Source organism: Ambystoma mexicanum, chromosome 4q, assembly GCF_040938575.1.
Source record: "Ambystoma mexicanum isolate Mex_15411 chromosome 4q, UKY_AmexF1_1, whole genome shotgun sequence".
In the NCBI taxonomy this organism is placed as follows: domain Eukaryota; kingdom Metazoa; phylum Chordata; class Amphibia; order Caudata; family Ambystomatidae; genus Ambystoma; species Ambystoma mexicanum.
This window is the reverse complement of record NC_090928.1, coordinates 246,854,721-246,872,473: the sequence shown is the minus strand read 5'-3', so window position 1 is coordinate 246,872,473 and position 17,753 is coordinate 246,854,721. Positions and strand designations below refer to the sequence as shown.

Genomic DNA, 17,753 nt, shown 5'->3' with positions numbered 1-17,753 from the left:
TCAATTTCTCAGATGCGCCAACTCACAAAATCTTTCAAACTTGCTAAACATTGTGCTCAGTTACTCAGAGGACTGAAGCAGGTATATGCCAGGACCAATCAGCTTACAGGCCGTGAAAAGAGAAAGGCACTGGGTGCACACAGGTATACTGTGATAACATCGGGGTTGTGATAATGCTACCCCTCTCTACTTTCCTTTGGATGCATACTGAAAGCTCACGCATTAGACCCTGCACAAGAGAACATATCAGCCACAGGTTTAGCTCTCCTTCTACCTTTATTCTCAAAAGCTCTTAGAATACCACTCATTGACCTACATTGCATACCTCAGGCATGCAAAAACAGATGTGGACCTTTCCTTTGTCCTGGATCCCAGATTGGAGATCAATAATTGACTTTGCATTGTCATGGCAGGGGATCCCAGAGAAGGAATCACAGGGTTGTATCATGAAAGAGGCTGTAAAGAACCCGAGACGATATTAGGTAAAATAGCCATCACTCCACTAGAGTCCAAAAAGATAGCCAGCTGGCTAGGGGTGAAGCATATGACAAAAAAGTCCAAGTTGCCACCTACGACACATAGATGGATAGCGATTGGGGAGCGACGAGGGTGTGCTAGACACATCCTGGGCTTCACCTGCTGGCAGCATACAAAACACCAGACCTTCAATAGAACACTAGTTATGTTCTATATACCGATTGTGATTGCTGATATTATTACACAGCGTATTTGCCATTTTCTCATGTCTAGGCAAAAATATAAATTAAGGGATTAGTGCATTAGATTTTACAATTGTATTTTAAAGAAGCCAGATTCCTTGAAAATGGGAAATGCATTCTACTAAAATCGACCAATCACTAGTTTCAAATGTGTTAGCAACATTTCCTCATTTACTTACCTATTTTCATTGAAGTTGCCTGTGTACTTTGCGCCGTTGGGAAATGTGTAGGTCCCTCTTCCATGAAATTTGTTGTCACTGAACTCGCCTTCATAAACTGCCCCAGAGGGATGCTCCAGCCGCCCAGTCCCGTTCATCTACAGAAGAGGAAAAGGATGCTAAAAATAGTAGTACTATGCTCTAAATCATCCATGCATGTCTGTGCGTTTATGTACAGTAATGTTCTGATTACTTAGCACTGGTAATACCATTACTCTTAGTCCTTCTCTTACTCGTCCCAGTCCTTACAGAATGAAGCGCCCATGCCTCATGAGACAGTAACCTCTGTACGTTTGTAGTCCATTTAGGGAACCCCCCTGGAAGTGATGAACCTGGGCCCTCCCCTGGGGTTGGAGGGGCTCCATGAAATACTTGTGTGCAGGCGCGTTATAAATGCCATATCATATCATGAGTGGGACGAGAAACAGAAGGACTCAGAGCAATGGGATCACCAGTAACTAATCAGTCCTTCACCTCCTCATCCCTCTTCCTCGTCCCATTCCTTACAGAATGAGAACATACCCAAGAGTACCGGGGAGGGGAGCAGGAGATTGCCCGATCAGTCACCCACATGCAATGTACACATGTTAATGTTAATGTTAAAGGACACTTGTACCGCGCACTATCACCACCGGAGTGGTCCCTGGCGCTCTGGCGGCTCTGAAAGAGGAGGGGAGGTTGTGTTAGTGGGAGGAAGCAGGAAAAGTGCAAGAGAGCAGTGATGTGCTGTTGGCGGCCTCAACCCGGTGGGTCCGTTGGCTGGGCCTGAGGTGTTTGCGGCCGGTAGTCGTGTACTGTTGTGCAAGATTATGTGCGTTTTGTTTTGTTGTTGCAATGTAGTGAAGTTAGTGCAGTTTGTTGTGCTGCGGGTTTTGGTTGTGTTTGGTTTGGAGTTTGAGAGGTGTATGCAGAAAGGGAAATTGTTAGTAGGGTTGGTTAGTTTGCGTCTCTATCCTGAATTGAGGCGCTCAGCTTGCGTAGTCTCCCCTGATGCGGCTCTGTCCTGATCTGGGTCCGACTGGCATACAAGGTTCCTTACTCCTCTGGCCCCCACCATGCTCTCTCATAGCTCCCCTTATCCTCCCTTCATACTCCTGTGGCCAATGCACCTGCCAATGTCAACCTCTCAGGAAGTGTGGTGATTGCCAATATCTCGACAATTCCACACCACTGTGGTACCTGGCGGTAGCTAAGGGGCGGGCGAAAGTGTTGGTAGGATTGTCTGGGGTAGTTGACTCAGTCTCCTGTGCCGCCTGTGTTCCAGTCTATCCGGTGTCACCCGTCCAGGTGCCGTGGGAGTTACCCTCTCGGGTCGGGGATGTCTGTGTCCATTCCGGTTTAGTCATCCTTTTTCTGGTTTTGGCAAAATTCAATTCATAAAATCAGTCGTTGACACAAGACAGACCTGCACAACCAATATACAATTTGTATTTGATGAACTATCTTTCAAGTGATGCCCATGCTGTGGCCCTACAGATATTACCCACTGGGACAACCTTAACAGCTACCCAGGAGGCAGGCAAGGCCTGGGTGACTCTGCCCTGTACTGTCTCAGCAGGGGGAAGAATCTAATCTGATGCCTTATATGCCACCCTGATGAATGTCCTCACCCACCTGGTCAAGATCACTGTCGTAGGCGGTCGACCAGCATGCTCTGGGCAGAAGGTGATGAAAAAATAACCATGAAGATCCCAGATCTGGAAGGGGGAATGCACCCTCGGATGGGAAATCTGCTTTCCACGAAGGAGGCAGGATGCCAGCTCCCCAACAGATGAAATAGCAACTCATGGAACCCTAAAAAGCTCCCACTGCTGCCAGCTGATCCCTATGGGTGGAATGCACCAATCACAACTCCAAATCTGCATGAAGGAGATTTATGAAACACACCTGGTTACAGGACAGGGGTCAAAGATGGATTTGAAACACCAGATGACAAAGGAACACCAGTGCCTAGAATAGGATGGGCACTGGAACTCTTGACAGCCAAAGCAAGGGCAGATGACAGACCCACCCTTTCAAACCCAACCCATCCAAGAGCAAGGCCATCAAATGAAGTCAGAACAGGGTGGAGGCTGCAAGGGTGGGCCACCTCAGAAGGGACAGACCCGGAAGTGAAAGGGGAAAGAGGCTTGCAACCCCAAGGAGAGGTAAAACATTAGGGGGGCCCAGTGTTTACTTGGCTAGGAAGGAGTACCAGGACTAAATGTGCCCAGTCTTCCTGGCTTGTAGGAAAAAAGTGACAGAACCGTATGAGCAAGTTTGAAGGGCAGAAAGGCAAGCAGCAGGGATGGAGGCCAAGGCAAAGTGGAGGCATCCATGCCCATTGCAAGGGGATTCCAGAACATGGACATGTAATTAGCATAGAGAGCATCCTGTCTGGAGGCCAACGGTCCACAGATGGGAATTCAAACCAGTCACAAATTGACCTGAAAACAGGGAGCCTCAGGGTGTACTCCACTGACAAGTCGAACACTCTGCTCACGCTGTCTGCCCAGACATTCTCTACCCTCTGGATATACTAAGCCTGGAGATAAAGGAGACTGACCTCTGCACAACTCATAATGTCAAAGGTCACCTGCTAGAGAGAGTGGGCGACCTTGTGCTGCATGGATGGTTTATATACCCCTTTGCCACTTGATCCGCAAGAGGACCTGCCCCCGCACCCACCCTAGCCAAGGCACAAAAGGGACCTTCAGTTAGTCAACAGCTCCCTCCAGTTCGGGGACCTATCCCCCCCGCCCTCCGAGATGGACATGGGTCCCAGGGTAGCACACCAACCCATCCGAATGCCATTAGTTGTGAGCAACATGGGTTGAGAGGTGGTTCAAGGGGAAGCCTCATAGGTGGTGTGTCTCCAGAGCCACTGCACCAACCTCCTTCTGATACAGGAGTTGTATTGAAAATATTGACCAGTTTGGAATAGTTCAAAGAATGAGGTGCAACACCAAAAGCCTCTGGTGGGCCAAAGCCTCCTCCCTACGTAATAAGCCCAAAAGGCTGTTCCGCAGATTAGAGGCAAGAAATTCCTCCCTCTGCTGAGTGCTGAACAGTCCTCCAATAAATTCTCTTGCGTGGGGACCAGTTATGTCACAACTACTACAGTCAAGAGTCGAAGAGCAGGCATGAATCAGCCAGTCATCCAGGTAAGGATAGGATGCAAATGCCCTGAGCATGTAGTAAACCCAATGGTGCCAGGACCTTTGTAAAGACTTTAGAGGCTCACCGGAGGCCAAACAGCAGAACTTGAAATTGGAAAGGGTCCTTTCCCACAGCAAACCAGAGAAACTTCCTGTGGCTCTTCCATCACCCCACCACCACCCTTGGAAGTAGATGTGGAAGTAGACATCCTTAAAGACGATGTAAGAAAGCGTCACCTTTTCATAAAAATGGAACGATACCGTGAACAGATTCTATTTTGAAATGAATCATTTTGTTTCAGAAGTTTATTCATAATTTCAAACATATTAATGCCATACAGTAAATTATGACCTTGTTCCCATACATCCACCAGATTAAAGCCCTCAATCATGCTTTTAAACTACTTTGTAGCACTATGTCCTGATTATCTACAGGTTGCGGACCGATCCAGGGCAGGATCCGTAACACAATTCAGGTCACCTCCAAGAAGTATGTATTCATCTCCCAACTTCCTCAGTTGCAATGCTAGATCTCTAAAGATATATTGCCTGCCGAGCACAGACCATAAATCAAACCAATAGTGATATGAAAGTTGTCAAGGAAAACACTGGCTAGGACAAATCGCCACTCTGTATCCTTCATGACATTGTCAGTATTGGCACTTAAACCCTTACAAAATAAAATACACCCCTTGATTTGGTGATGTAACAGCTGGATAAGGCCTGTGTATATCTAGAATTTAACAAAACATTCTGATTTGATGCCAATACATCGGGCTCCTGAAAAAGAGCTATATCTATCCTCATCCTCCACAATTATTAAAAATCTTTTTTTTGGACAAATTATTAATACCCCTTATATTCCAAGTGAAAAAATTAAACCTATTCATCATACACTAAAAAAATCTTACAGACAGAGCTACATTCAATAAAGTTGAAGGGAAATGTAAACTCATTCATCTGATGAACTTCAATCAAATGTAGATTAGTGTGTCATATAAAGATAGCCCAACATACATAAAAGAAAAAGGAAATCTGAAAACTAATAAAAACACAAAACAAACATCCCAACAACGCAAGGTCCAGACATAAACAGGGCCGAACAGAGTGCATTTATGTACAAGTAAAATAATGCCAATCCAAACCGTACTCTTCAAGTTGCTTCACCTGCCTAATAGTAATCACCGGTATCAGTGTCTCAAATACTCCTTACTATGAACTAAACAGAATTTGCCCAACTGAAATTCCCACAATGTAAACCTATGATCAGAGAAAGCATGTTGCATGAACATTGAAATTATACATAGACACATATTGGCAACGAATTAGGTGAGCAAGGAAATAATCACGGAGCGTTATAACATTCAACAAAATAAGTGTCAGTCAATTGATGAAATGCAATATCCAAACCATTGAGCATTGTGGCAATTGTCAATACTCCATCCCAGTCAGAAGCATGCAGTGACTGTTGAGCTTGTTATGAATGGCGAGCTACAGATGTCAGAGGATGATGCAGGTCTTCTAATTGGGTCTATGACTGGACGCCATTTCACCGATGGCTTTGCTACAAGCAAAAGGATGAAATAAACCCCCTTCTCCCATTCTGCACCGGACAGTGCTTGAATGGCCCCCTACTGCAACGGATGACGGATACCCTTCTAAAGTTCTGATTTCTGTGGGGGTCCCTAGGCCATGGAGTCACCATTACCCCAGAGTTAGGAACTGTGAGGAACCAGGATTGAGACACAGGACACATTGTGGTTGATATGAACATTTATTAAATAATTAAGGGGTTGGAAAGGGTCTCAATGTCCTTACTCTAGGAGGTATGTCCCTACCTCCACCAAAAACTAAGAGCCTGTCCAGTTGTCAAGATGTCCAAATCAAAATGTCCTGTGTCCATAATCCTATGCTAGCCCTCTCATTCTAAAAAGGAACCATCAGGTGCTAATGTCTTTGGCTTGAAAAGTGCACACATTTTCAAGTTCAATAAAAGAAAAAAAAGAAAAAGAAAAAAAAAAGGTATTAATCCAACAGATGATTTCAAATGGATAGTGTTCACAATTCCAGTGAATGGCTCCCTTCCCCAGGTTTCTCTTCATCAAAACATAAGTTCATAAAGAATAACCAAGTTCTTTATAGCCCAAGAGGACAACCCTCTCCTCTTGGTGTTGCAATTCACTCCCAGGCAAATGGCTCCCTTACCTAATCTTTTCCACATGCAATACAGTTCAAAAGTCCTAAGGGCATGAACCTTCCTTAGGATTCGCTTTTCAAAGTTATACAATTTGAGTGCAAGTCCCAGGCTTGCAAATGCCTGGTATACTCTCCTGCCAGGACTTTCATGCAACACAATTTATTATGGGTACGGATCCCAGATCCGCTCTTCACCTGGTATACTCTCCTGCCAGAACTTTCATAACATAGTTCTTTCTACAACTGGGGTGCGGGTCCCAGACTCGCAAAGTATCAGGCAACAGCCTTTCCCACACTTTCCTTATCAAATAGGTCAGCAACGCTCTGCTTGGCAATTCGTTCGTCTGTTACTTCACAGGTTTTCCCGTCCTCTGAAATAGCTGGTTCAGGCTTTCCCGGGAGGCGCAGCATTGGCTATGGAGTGACCTTGCATCCCACCTCTTCCCACTAGGCTCACTGGTTTGAGGTAGTCGCATTCCTCACACTGCTTGGGTCCTGCTGCTGCTTGCCGGCGCTTCAGAGAAGAGTCTAGCTTCTGCTGGTCTTCCAGTTTGGTCTCCAACATCCTCAGACAGCCACACGCTGTCTCCAACATCACACTGGTAGACCTCTGGTTCTTCGGTGCTCGGGGGAACAGTGTTTCCCAGAGCACTCCAAGCTCCTGTATCCATGTGCTTGGTTCCTACATTTTGTCCGGTCTTCTCTGCAGCCCAGCCTTCTCCAAGTCTAACGGGAGCCATTTGCTCCTGTCAGTTTCTCTACTTTCCGTATCAGCTGTCTGGGATTTAAAGGTCCCGCCACGCGCCACTCCTAACTACTAGAACGTGTTATTGGTCTTCTGGCTTTACAGATCTTCATTGCTCCATCCATCTTCTTTGTTTAAGTAACAGTTTGGGTGATGTACATGTCGGGAATAGTCAGTCTTGTTTGCGGTTTCCTTTTCCACACAATAATATGTCATAAAGGCATGAGAGATGCAGGCACATCCTTAAAAGGGAAAGGGGGAATACCAGGTCTCACTCCCCACAGAGTGTCGCCTCTCCCCATGTGATCCTCTCTCGCATAGACACCCCCAGGGTCAGGATCAGGTAGTGTCTGCTGTAACCTCGCCACATGAGGAGAGGCCACCCCCGGGAAAGGAGTGACGACATCATCAGAGTCATCGCATAACTGAATTTGATGGAATAACCCCAGTGCCCCGCACCCAAGCATCTCAGATTCCTTCTTCCCAGGCAGAGCAGAATAAATGGAGATGGGCCCCTGCTGTATATGACATATGGGATCAGAGCTCTTGGAGTCAGTTAAGAACAGAATGGTGCTAGGGGTTAGCTCTGGGTGGGCTTGATGGGCCTATACCCCAGTCTCCACAAAATGTGGTTTGCATAGAGCCCCTGAGAACTTGAAAGGCTGTCCTGAATTGGTACCTATAGGGAGCTTTAGGTTGGGCTCATCACTCTCTTCCATGGTACGGGAGCTACTTTCCATCTTAAGCAAGTTAAATTGCCCTATAGAAACGGGAGATTGGTTTTCCCCCCAACACTCAAGATTGTATTAGAGTCCAAGATTATTTTAAAAATAAGATCCAAAAGGCCAGGGGAAAAATAAAAAAAATAAAAGGAATTGCTACTAAACCAGTAGAGCCTCTTGCTAATATTACAAATGAGTGCTCAATGGGAGCCCTAGTTGATTCTCTGGATCAGAAACCATTTGTCTGTAAATCCATCGATGTGCACGATATGCTCTCCACTCTTAATATGCGCCTTACAACCATTAAAAATGATGCTTGTCCGGCCAAGACTGTCCTCAAATTTCCAGAAATGGTTGCCCCTTTTCTGACTCCTTTTTCCAACGCTACTTTCCAGCACTGTTCAGTGCCAGAGATTACTAAACATGTCCAAGTCACACTGCTTATAAAATAATCTGACCATGATTCATCTCACTTGATAACGATTGGCAAATGCCAAATATTTTATTCTTATTTAACCCCATAAGTGCCAGGCTATTATGCAAGTCTATGCAAAAAGGACGAGCATACTCGTTCTTGGTACTTAAGTAGTGGACAAAATAGCCACAGGCCAATTTCAACAATATATTGAATATAATTAAATTCTACACCATCGTCAGTCAGGATTTCATCCCGGACATGGTACAGAGTCAGCCTTGCTTGATCTCCAGTCCCAGATGTTTGACAATATCGAAACGGGAGGGGTGGGGATTTTTATGCTGTTAGATCTCTCGGCAGCATTCGATCTTTTGGATCATGAGATTTTGCTGAACAGATTAAGTGAAAATCCATGATTTTCTGCCAACTCCAAATCATGGATTTCATCTTTCTGTCTAACAGGTGATCTAAAAATCTACTGGGGAGATCAGAGGAAGAGGCGTTGACCTGTGGAGTCCCCCATGGCGTCTGCTTGTCACCATCTCTTTTCAATGTTTATATGAAGCCATTGTTTGTCCTATTGTCCAACCACAATATTTTATTTGCCACCTTTGGGGACGATACACAGCTATTGATTGAACTGTCCGGCAAGTTTATTAATTTTGATATTTATAAAGCGCATTGAACCCAGGGGCATCTAGGCGCTGGTTTGCATTACAGTAGTGGTTACAAATTATTACGATCATAAGTGGTATGTTAGTTTACATGAGGTATTGGTTACAGGTTGTTACAGACATACGTAGTACATACAAACATAGTGGTGCATAAATCTGCATTTTTGGTCTGTGCAGAGATGACAGATGCCAAGTGCTTGTAGAGATGTGCAGGTTCAAATTACTTTTGTAGGTCTTGGGAGAAGAGCCAGGTTTGGAGGCCCTTGCGGAAGGACCCGATTACTGATCAAGAGAAGATCAATACCCTTTACGGACTTATCAAATCTTGTATGGGCTGCAATTGGATGTATTTAAATGGCTCTAAGACAAAGCTGATGCTGGTGGTGTCAGTACGGAAACTAGCGTGGATGAAACAAGACTACAATCAGTTGTGCATTGATGGCTGTTCCATAAATACTCTTCAGAAGGTTAAGACCCTGGGTGTAACATTAGATCTCTCACCGACCATGGACTGCCATACCAGTACCCTGGTGAATTCCTCAAGCTATCATTTAAGGTTGCTTCAGCAGATTCGCCCTTATCCATCTGAAATGAATGGTGCCACGATTGCTAGAGCAGCTGTCCTCGCAAAATTGGATTATTTTAATAGCCGGCTTGTTGGAACTTCCATCAAAAACATTAATACATTTACAAGTCGTACAAAATGACAAGCTTTGAACTATTGTCCGCTTTAATCGAGGGCAACACATTTCTGATCATAGAAAGGCATTGCATTGGCTTTCGGCGAAAGCAAGAGTTGAATTTAAAGTGCTTTCCGTGGTACACAAATTCCCAAATGGTCATGCTCCTTGTTATATGACTGAAGCTATTCAACCTTCTAAACCGACTCGTATTCTTCGGTCGAATACTCAAGCATGGCTTATCAGTCCGACAGTTCACCGAACAGGGAGCAAGGGGAAATCCTTCTACTCCCTTAGGCCAACTCTTTGGATTCGACTGCTATTGGACATCCTACTAACATCTAGTTTCTTAGCGTTTAGAAAACGACTTAAAACTCTGCTGTTTGAGAAGTATTTACAATGCTAGATTCTGAATTGGTCCTTGATTTGGCATCCCTGTTGTCCTCAGATTTCTTTGCTTTGGTTTTCTGTGTTGTTCGTTCGTCTGTTTATGTGTGGCGCCCTGATGGTGGTGGGCTCCGGTGCTTGATAAGTAAGCAAATAAATAAATAAAAAAATAAAATGGTCTGAGACAATATTATCTCCAGGCAGAGTTCATAGAGACATCACGCAGGAGAACAGCTCTCATGATGTACGAGGAAGGGTCTGATGCCAGCATGATATTCTCTTTAATAATTTCTAGAAAGTCCACACAGTCCTGCCCCTTCTCCAGAGCCGGTAGGAGTGCTTGAACATCTTTGAGCAGAGACTGAGTGTTAGGGAGAATTCTCTGTAAGGCTAATTTCCCAAACCTAGTGAGTACCCCAGCAGCTTTGCTGGATTTTTGGGGTTTATTTTTTTCTCTCCTGCTAAGAGTGAGATTCTTTTGCTCCCACTCTTAGACATGATTTGAGGTGTTCCTTTAACTTTCCATGTGTTTTATGGGCTATAGGGTCTTTTACTCCATAGGGTCTCATGTGTTTTGTTTGATGTGGGTTACACAGCACCCTCCGTGCAGTAACCCAGAGGTGTCGTAGCGACCCCCCAACATAGACTTCATACCCTGGGACTGACTACTGTCTCCCAGGGCATGTAAAGTCACCATTGGCTTTGCTAGTCCCAAATTATGAACAGAAACCAGTACAAACCATCATATTGTGGACATACTGGTCGGGGCAATTCGATTGCCCCGGGGTCTGTTGTTCGAGGAGGCACGTCTCCGTCCCCCCTGATCGAGTTTTGGCTGGTGGCAGTGGATACTACTTTTTATATTCGACCGCGAATATATCTCTATGGGATTTTCCCATTGTTCGAGGCTACCAAATTATTTAATTCTTATAGCCTCGAACATACCGCCGGTTTATTTATTTAATATTAATTCACTGGTTGGTATTTTTTGCCAGAACTCGATTCTAAAATGGTGTTTGTGTTCTCTTCTCTGACTCCAACCCAAGTCAAGCCCATTGTTCCACTTTTTGGCGGGCTTCTCCACAGAAGCCTCCAAAGGTGGTGCCACTCTGTCTGGGTACCACAGGGGGTGTGGGAGGGGGTTTAGGCACCCTGGACTGTGTTACCTTGGTAACTCAAGTCGCACTCTTGTGTGATTGGCCCAAGTGGTGAGCCGGCCGGCTCACCACTTAGCATGTTTGATTGACAGCTAGGCTGAGTGAATGGGGGTGTGCTGCATAAAAGCAGGGCTTTGGGGACTGGAACTTCAGAAGTCGCCACAGGACCTAAGAATCTGAGGAGGGAGAAGCTGAGCCGGCCTGCAATGACGACACCACCGGTGGAGCCCTGCTGAACCGTCTCACCACTTTTCCCAACGACAGAGGATATCTCCAGCCCGGAGAGTCTTCTTCCTTCGACTGGTGGGGATAACCAGTCTACCTTCTTTTCGCCTTCCTGGAGCATCTCGTGGCCGCCTTGCCTGTGCCAAGCACCCCGGGAACCTGGATACCACGTTTTCACCACTACCGCAAACCGAAAGGGTAGTACCTTTGTACCGGAGAACTCCGCGGCTGGTTTCTTCCCTGGCAGTGCAACGACCTTCCTTCTTCCTCCACAACGAGATTGTCTCTTCCTCTGGACAACGATGCGACTTGCAACCGCTGCCAGGAACAACTGCCCCCGCTGGAGAATCCTCTCCATTTAAGGTACCGTGTTCCGCCTGGCTTCCCTTGCAACCGTTTGAACGGGGTGTATTAAATCCTCGTCTCTCGAACCTGGGTTAGCCTGGGACACCTTAGCTAACTTTTCTGCACTGAACTAAACCTTTTTCAAACTACCTCCACAAACTTCGAAGACTCTGTAACTGTCTAATCTTGGGCATCTTCAGCCTGGCTCCCTTGAAAGTGGGCCTGGCACCCAAACTTCCTTGCTCACCAGTAGACTGTGCCTTCCTAAACTTGCTGTTGGTCGTCTTTAAAAAGTGTTTAGTGTGTATGCTTCAATAATTCTGCTTTTCCCTCCCTTTTTATCTAACTTGTTGGAGTGCCATCGAACGTTAAGCGCTCACCTCTGTCTGGAAATAAGTGGTGTTAACTAAGACTTGTCCAACAAGTAATCAGGGATGTACATATGATAATAGTGATTGTGTTCTCGAACTTATCTTACCAATTTACTGCTAGTGTGTTTTATAAGAGTGTGTTAAATAAGTATATACTTTTACACCCCACTCTGGTCAGTGTTTGCTTGTGCTACTGTATCTCTGTACCTATTTTCTATGCTCTGTATACTGCCTAACTCTTCTTGAGGGAGGTCTGACTGCTCAGCCACAGCTACCAAGTGAATCTGTGTGGTACAGACTGCTACCAAGTAGGTTTACTACCAAACACCTGTAGTCTTAAATCTTTTGCAGTGGTCCCTAAGGGAACTGCACATGTTTCTGCCTAACACTGAGTGACATACCCGAGTAGACACCTGTTCTGAGTGCAAAGATCACAGCACCCTTTGCCCTCTTGAGCACAGACTCCACCCGCCTATTTACTGGGTTCTGATGGAGCAGCACCTTTGATGGCCATCGTGGTATGTATAGCGAAGGAAGAATGGAGTGACCTTTGAGGGCATCTGGAAACTCTTGATTGAAACCTTGTAGAGGCAAGAGCTTCGCACACCCAGGGGCAGATGTATTCTCCGGTATCCAGTTAAAATTTCGAATGCCTTTTTGTAAAAAAAAAAAAAAAAAAAAAAAAAAAAAAAAAAAAGTTGAAAAAAATGTCAATAACCCCCCCATTAATAAATAAATGACATTTTTTCTCTTCAGCATTTTTCACTCGAGAAAAATCCATTAGAAATTCTGACATTCGAAAATGTCACTATAAACCGTATTCCCCAGTTCCTTCCAATGTCTAGTGATAACGTCTTAATACTCTGCAGAACAGGCATGCCAGTCTTAGGCACTGGAACATACCGACTTAAGTGTCAGGAATACCATCACAGGCCGGTGTCACTTTAATATCTCATAGGTCCATGGGGTACAGGAGATGCATGGCCACCTCGTCCGCAATCACCTTCCTCAATGATTTACCTGCCAACCCTCTCCTCTGGTATCTCCAGTGGATCAAGTGTAGTGTCCTACGAAGGAAGGTCTGGAGAATTAACCAGAGAAGTGGGGAGGGGCACATGCAGGGTCTGAAGCATAGGTAGTGTAAGGGTGCAGAAGATGGAGACTGACGCAGGTGGCATGATGGTTGGAATAAACTTGTATTAATAAAATAAAGAGGAAACCTAACTCTCCCTAATTCAAACAGGGGTTTACTGCCTCAACCAAGGAACTAAGGAGTCGGTCAGAATGTCCAAATAAAGGGAAATAGTCTACTGTCGTATGTCAAAATGCCTACTTCTGTCCCTCACACTTGTAACTAAACTAAAGTGGTAGTGGATCTTCTTGGTCCAGAATAATGGCTCCCCTCTTCTGGACAACAGATCATAGTTCCAATTGGCAGGTGGCAACTTTGTCAGAGAGAACGACTCCCTTCCCCAGGTCTCAGTTCCTTTCCATGATAAAAGAAAGTTCCAGGTTGTGGTGCTGTAAAGTTCTCAGTTCAAAATCAAAAGATAATGTTCCAACTCAAACATAAACATTCTTTATTGTCCATAGTTTTCTTCACTATTGGGTTCCTGGAGAATGTCTCCATTCTCCAGGTATCTTGTTCTCAGTATTTTCCCAGTGCCGGGGGAATGATTCCCTTCCTTGGCTTTGCGCTACATATCACCAGAGGGTATGGCTTCCTTCACCTGATCTCTCGTGGCTTTTAGTTTAACCATAGTAGGGAACATGTCTCCCTTGCCCTGGCCCTTCTTAGACTCTTTAACACAGTTCACGAAGGCTGGGGGTTGACTCCCTTCCCCAGGCCCTTTTCAGGTTTAATCAAACAGTTCACAGTATCAGGGGGTAGGTCTTCCTTCCCCTGGCTTGGACCAACTTGGTTCACTAACCTGCCAAGTATGATCTTATTCTCAGGCTCTTTAATTGGGTAGGTATCTGCCCGTTTTCCTTAATCTTCAGTTTTCTCGAAAATATTGTGCCAAGGAAGAAGCCCTCCACCTTCTCCTTGGCTTCTCACAATTTGGGTAGGATCTCTCTGCCAACCCTCTCTGTCTTTCTCCGCTTCAGGGCCTCCCCGCCAGTTCCAGAATGAGTTTGGCGGCTCTCTGTATCTGCCACAGCCTTCTCGGGTCCTCAACACCTTCCTGGCAACCCGCATACCTTTCACAGTGTGGTCTGCTTGGGTTCTGTTCTTTCCTGGGCATCGCTCAGCAACCATGGGTTCCCTGTGACTTCTATGATACTGTGGCAGCTCCGCAGTCTTCTACTTCTCCTCAGTTGTGCAGCTTTACTGTTCCGCGCCTCCCAAGCTTCAGGAACACCTGGTGCTTCCACCCACCAGCTTGCTGTGCTGTCCCTCTTCCTTGGACCGGCTTTGGCCCCCTCGTCTCCTTCTCCTCCGTTCCGGTCTGCTCCTCCTTCGGCCGTACCGCCTTAACACTCGAATTTCCTCGAGGGAGGGTTTGACCCTTTGGCTAGTCCTTCATCTGTTTTTAAGTTGCCTTCACAAAAACAACTACAATGTATATGCACATTCTCTTGCAGGCTCTTCATTGCTCTGCACATCCTCATCCCAGTACCGCCTAGGGAAGTCCTCCTACAGTCATCCCTAATCCAGTTACGCATGGATTCTCAATGCTAAAGAAACAGATGGCAGTGTGGGCTACATATGATTGAGAGAAGGGATTGGAAGATGGGTAGGATGTTGGTGGAGGTGATGGAGAGTAGACATACTGCATTCCCCTTGGATGGTCGTCCTTGTCCCTTGAGGCTGTGTCTCTCCCCAGGAGTTCCTCCAGCTGAGTGCCACCCCCAGGGGGACTATCGGGTACCGGCCTCCCCTCCCTGGCCTCACTGGAAGGGGCTCCTCCACAGGGAGAAGGGACGATATCCAAGGATTCGTCACAGTACCTTTTGCCAAAAGCTGCATTGACCAGATCAGTAATCATGGCTCTGAGCTCTGCTTCTGGCACTAACAGATGAAGCAATCGTTGCAGGCACAGGTTTAGCCTGAGTGACCTCTGCCCTCCTAGGGCTTCTCATATGCTACAGGATCCTGGATTGCTGCACCTTTCTCCTGAGCCTTCCTTCCTGCCTACTAGAAAGGGGAGAGGAGTGTGACCAGTGCACTCCTTCGATAGGGAGGCGTGGAGTGTCACTGTGCTATTGTGCTCAAAGCAATAGGAGCAATTACCACTATGGCAAAGAACAGGACAATAGCCACCTGCAATCCAAGTTACTTACATGTGTTTCATAGCAGCCTTGGAATGGGCCCAGTGTGTGCTCCTACCCCAGCCTTCTTCTGGCGCAGCTCCTCTATGGGGCTTCCCTGCATCACTGGGGATCAGGGAAAAAGCTATCCTTTTATTGCACCTGGCAGGTAGGGCGTCTGCCTGGTACCCCATAAGGATATAATCATACCGACCACCGGAACTTGAACAGGTCCAAGCGGGTCGGAATTCCAACTGTCGGAGGCAGGAGAAAATAGGACAATGATTAGTCCGGATGACGTTCATCCCATCCCTGATCTGGGGGGTGGATATGGTCACCACATCCAGGAGGGGCCTTATTGGATTAGAAAAGTATAGAGGTTGTGGTCTTGCGTGGCATGGGAGCCTCATTCTGTAAAAACTGGGTAGAGGGACAGGTGGTTTTGTCATCACGAGTTACATAAATACAGAGATAGCACAGAACATATGTTGTCAAACACAGACCATTTCCGAAGATAATTCAGAGCAAATATTGAAGACGCAGACTGCGCAATAAATAATTTTAAAGCATGACCAGGTACATTTTGAGGCATAGGTATATTGGCCGAATTACTTCAAAATCAGTAATGTATGTACAAAATAAGTATTAACCAAATTAATGGATATTCTCATTTGCATCTAGAGGGATCCCAGAGTACTTTCCTTTGTGGGTGCCATTTGGATACATGTGCCGCAAAAGCACTCTCATCTGGCACACGCCCGTTCCATACCAAAACTTGTCCCTGCCCACAATGATAGGTTTTAAGTTTCAAACTTTAGTTCAAGGAAATTATCTACATTATAACTGAACAGGGAATATAGGGCAAGTGAGAAACACAGTATCTTTCAGTGATTGTTACTTTTATTCACTTGCTCAGCTTGAGCAAACTGTGTGCTCGGCAAACTGTAGAATGTCTCAGCCAGATTGTTAAAATAGGGGAACAAAAATGATGGGTGCAAGAACGCAGCGTTCTTGCACTCCAAAATGTACTTTAAATTATTCTGTGCATAATCGGATTCTGGCCACATTATTAAAATACATAAAGAGGGCAATAGGAGTTTGGTGGTGCAGCAAAGGTGCTGGTAAAAGTGGCGGTAATTCTGGTACCGACACTTTCCCACACCGCCAAACTAGAGGTTTGGACATACAAGGGCTGGAGGTAAATTAGACCCCCACTGACAAAATAATTCTGGTATTAGTCCGATGGGACTCCATGGAATGGCCGTTTACCATTATTCCCACCACCTGTAATATCCCGAAATTACAGGATATCAGGCAGCAGGAACGGTAACACAGTATGCCTGTATTCCGTCAGATTTACCACTGGAATACTGGCAAACTCCTAATGATCCCCCCTAGCGGTTGTAGATTTTAAAAATTCCAAAAGGAGTTCCCAATTCCTGTAAAACTGCCCAGAGTTTCCCTCCATTGACAGTCAACAGCGGTCTTGAAGTCAATGAACACAAAATAAAGTTATTCTTCTCATGATCACAAACCTCTGTACCAAAGCTGCCATCATAAAAACATGTAATTTTGTACCATGGTGCCTCCCAGGAGATCAGAAAGAATATTTTCAAAAGCCCACATCTCAAACCTTGCCAAGATTACCTTTGAGTAAATCTTCAACATACTATCCATCAGCAAAATTGGCCGGAAATTTTCAGACAGGCACTGGTCTTCTTTCTTATAGACCGGTACAATTTCGGTTTCTCGCCAACTCAAAGGAACTATACTATTGTTGTTCAATCGCATTTAAAAAAGTTGTTCATATCAGAACCCAGATGTTGGATTCCGATAAAAAGATGTCAGTAGGACTTCTATCCAGCCAGGGGCCTTACCGCTGCATTGGGTCATCAGAGATTTGAAAACCTCAGCCTCAGTGAAGACCAGAGGAAAGCAAGACTCAACTAGTAGAAACACAGCATATCTCATGTTCAGTGTTACCATCTCAATGTGGGATAGACAAAATATGAAGGGAAATATTTGTAATAATTTCTGAACAATCTGGTGAATTCAGGCCCCTTGCAATTGTTTGCCTTTGATTTGGAGGCCTCTCATAGTACCTGCCAAGTATAAGCAACCTCTGCTTCTTTCTTGGGTTTTATTAAATTCTTATATAGCGCTTGTCACTTTGGGATATCTTCTGTCTGATCTGTTTTTTGTTCCTTTGATCAACATTAAGATTCTTCTAAGCTTTTCATCAACATTTTCGATCATAGGTTACAGGAGGTGAAAATGTCTTACGCATAGCATGATGAATCAATTCTATATCAGTGGCAGGTTGACAATCTTCAAACACTGGGACAAGATCATTGTATATCTTTGTCATTACAATATTTTTACCTAATTTTTCCCATTTTAAAGATATTCCAGCTGACGGTGTGATATTATCAGTATTCCTGATTCACTTTATATGATACTTGCTGTTAAAATGGTAAGTGATTGTCAAAATGACTGGATCGTGGTCACTC

At 45.3% G+C, this 17,753-nt stretch overlaps 1 protein-coding gene across 2 annotated transcripts in view; it reads right to left on the bottom strand.

Annotated features, from left to right (window-relative positions):
- The window catches only part of MORN2 (MORN repeat containing 2), a 110,868-nt gene that overhangs the window by 34,374 nt on the left and 58,741 nt on the right, over positions 1 to 17,753 (bottom strand). For both annotated transcript variants that reach the window (XM_069607795.1, XM_069607796.1), the window contains exon 4: positions 899 to 1,035. In XM_069607795.1, the coding sequence (XP_069463896.1) occupies positions 899 to 1,035 (137 nt within the window). The remainder of the gene's footprint in view (positions 1 to 898; positions 1,036 to 17,753) is intronic.